At 44.1% G+C, this 1,458-nt stretch overlaps 1 protein-coding gene across 1 annotated transcript in view; it reads left to right on the top strand.

Moving 5' to 3' along the window:
- The window catches only part of LOC112072554 (kinesin-like protein KIF1A), a gene marked incomplete at its 5' end in the record, with an annotated part of 102,344 nt that overhangs the window by 6,747 nt on the left and 94,139 nt on the right, over nt 1-1,458 (top strand). Inside the window, 1 exon segment of the mRNA XM_070439839.1 lies at nt 453-593. Coding sequence (XP_070295940.1) covers nt 453-593 — 141 coding nt within the window.

Below are 1,458 nucleotides of genomic sequence, written 5' to 3'. Positions count from 1 at the left end.
TAAGAGAACATAGATATTGGACCAGGTAAGAGAACATAGAGATATAGACCAGGTAAGAGAGAACATAGAGCTATTGACCAGGTAAGAAGAACATAGATATTGAAGGTAAGAGAACATAGAGAATATGACCAGGTAAGAGGAACATAGAGATATTGACCAGGTAAGAGAACATAGAGATATGACCAGGTAAGAGAGAACATAGAGATATTGACCAGGTAAAGAGAACATAGAGATAATTGAACCAGGTAAGAGAGAACATGAGATATTGACCAGGGTAAGAGAGAACATAGAGATTTTGACCAGGTAAGAGAGAAACATAGAATAGATAGAGATATTCACGTAGAAAAGCACATTGTGGCTTTTTCCAAAACCTTACTCTTCATTTAGTGCCTACTAATCATGTGGGCTGCCCCTCTTTCCATCGCCGTCCCAACGCTGTCTCCTCGTTCCAGGGTCGGTCGTGTGGACGCCAGCAGCAGACAGGACATTGTCTCAGTGGTCACTTCATCAAGGATGAAACACTGTACCTTCACGTCCACCACGGGAACCCATGAGAAAGTGAGATACTACACGATTGTGATGGACTACCCTTAGTACTTACTACCCTTGCTACACTATTGTTGTGACTGACTACCCTTAGTACTTGCTACCCTGCTACACTATTGCGACTGTTACTACTACCTGCTACACGATTGTGACTGACTACCCTTAGTACTTGCTACCCTGCTACACGATTGTGACTGTTAACCTACTACCCTGCTACACTATTGTGATGACTACCCCTTAGTACTTGCTACCCTGCTACCACTATTGTTGACTGTTACCTCCTTACCCTGCACGAACTATTGTGACTGACTAACCCTTAGTACTTGCTACCTTGCTACACTATTGTGACTGTTACCTACTACCCTGCTACACTATTTTGACTGTTACCTACCACCCTGCCTACTACCCTGCTACACTATTGTGACTGACTACCCTTAGTACTTGCTACCCTGCTACACTATTGTGACTGTTACCTACTACCCTGCTACACTATTTTGACTGTTACCTACCACCCTGCTACACTATTGTGACTGTTACTTACTACCCTGCTACACTATTGTGACTGTTACTTACTACCCTGCAACTCTATTGTGACTGTTACTTCCTACCCTGCTACCCTATTGTGACTGTTACTTACTACCCTGCTACACTATTGTGACTGTTACTTACTACCCTGCTACACTATTGTGACTGTTACTTACTACCCTGCTACACTATTGTGGCTGATATGTACTACCCTGCTCTCCTATTGTGACTGATACTTACTACCCTACTACCCTGTTGTGACTGACACCCTACTACCCTGTTGTGACTGACGCCCTACTACCCTGTTGTGACTGACGCTCTACTACCCTGTTGTGACTGGCACCATACTACCCTGTTGTGACTGACACCCTACTACCCTGTTGTGAC

This window comes from Salvelinus sp. IW2-2015, unplaced genomic scaffold (genome assembly GCF_002910315.2).
Source record: "Salvelinus sp. IW2-2015 unplaced genomic scaffold, ASM291031v2 Un_scaffold1959, whole genome shotgun sequence".
NCBI classification, from domain to species: Eukaryota; Metazoa; Chordata; class Actinopteri; order Salmoniformes; family Salmonidae; genus Salvelinus; species Salvelinus sp. IW2-2015.
Note: the sequence above shows the minus strand (reverse complement) of the source record. Positions and strands in the feature narration are given on the sequence as shown.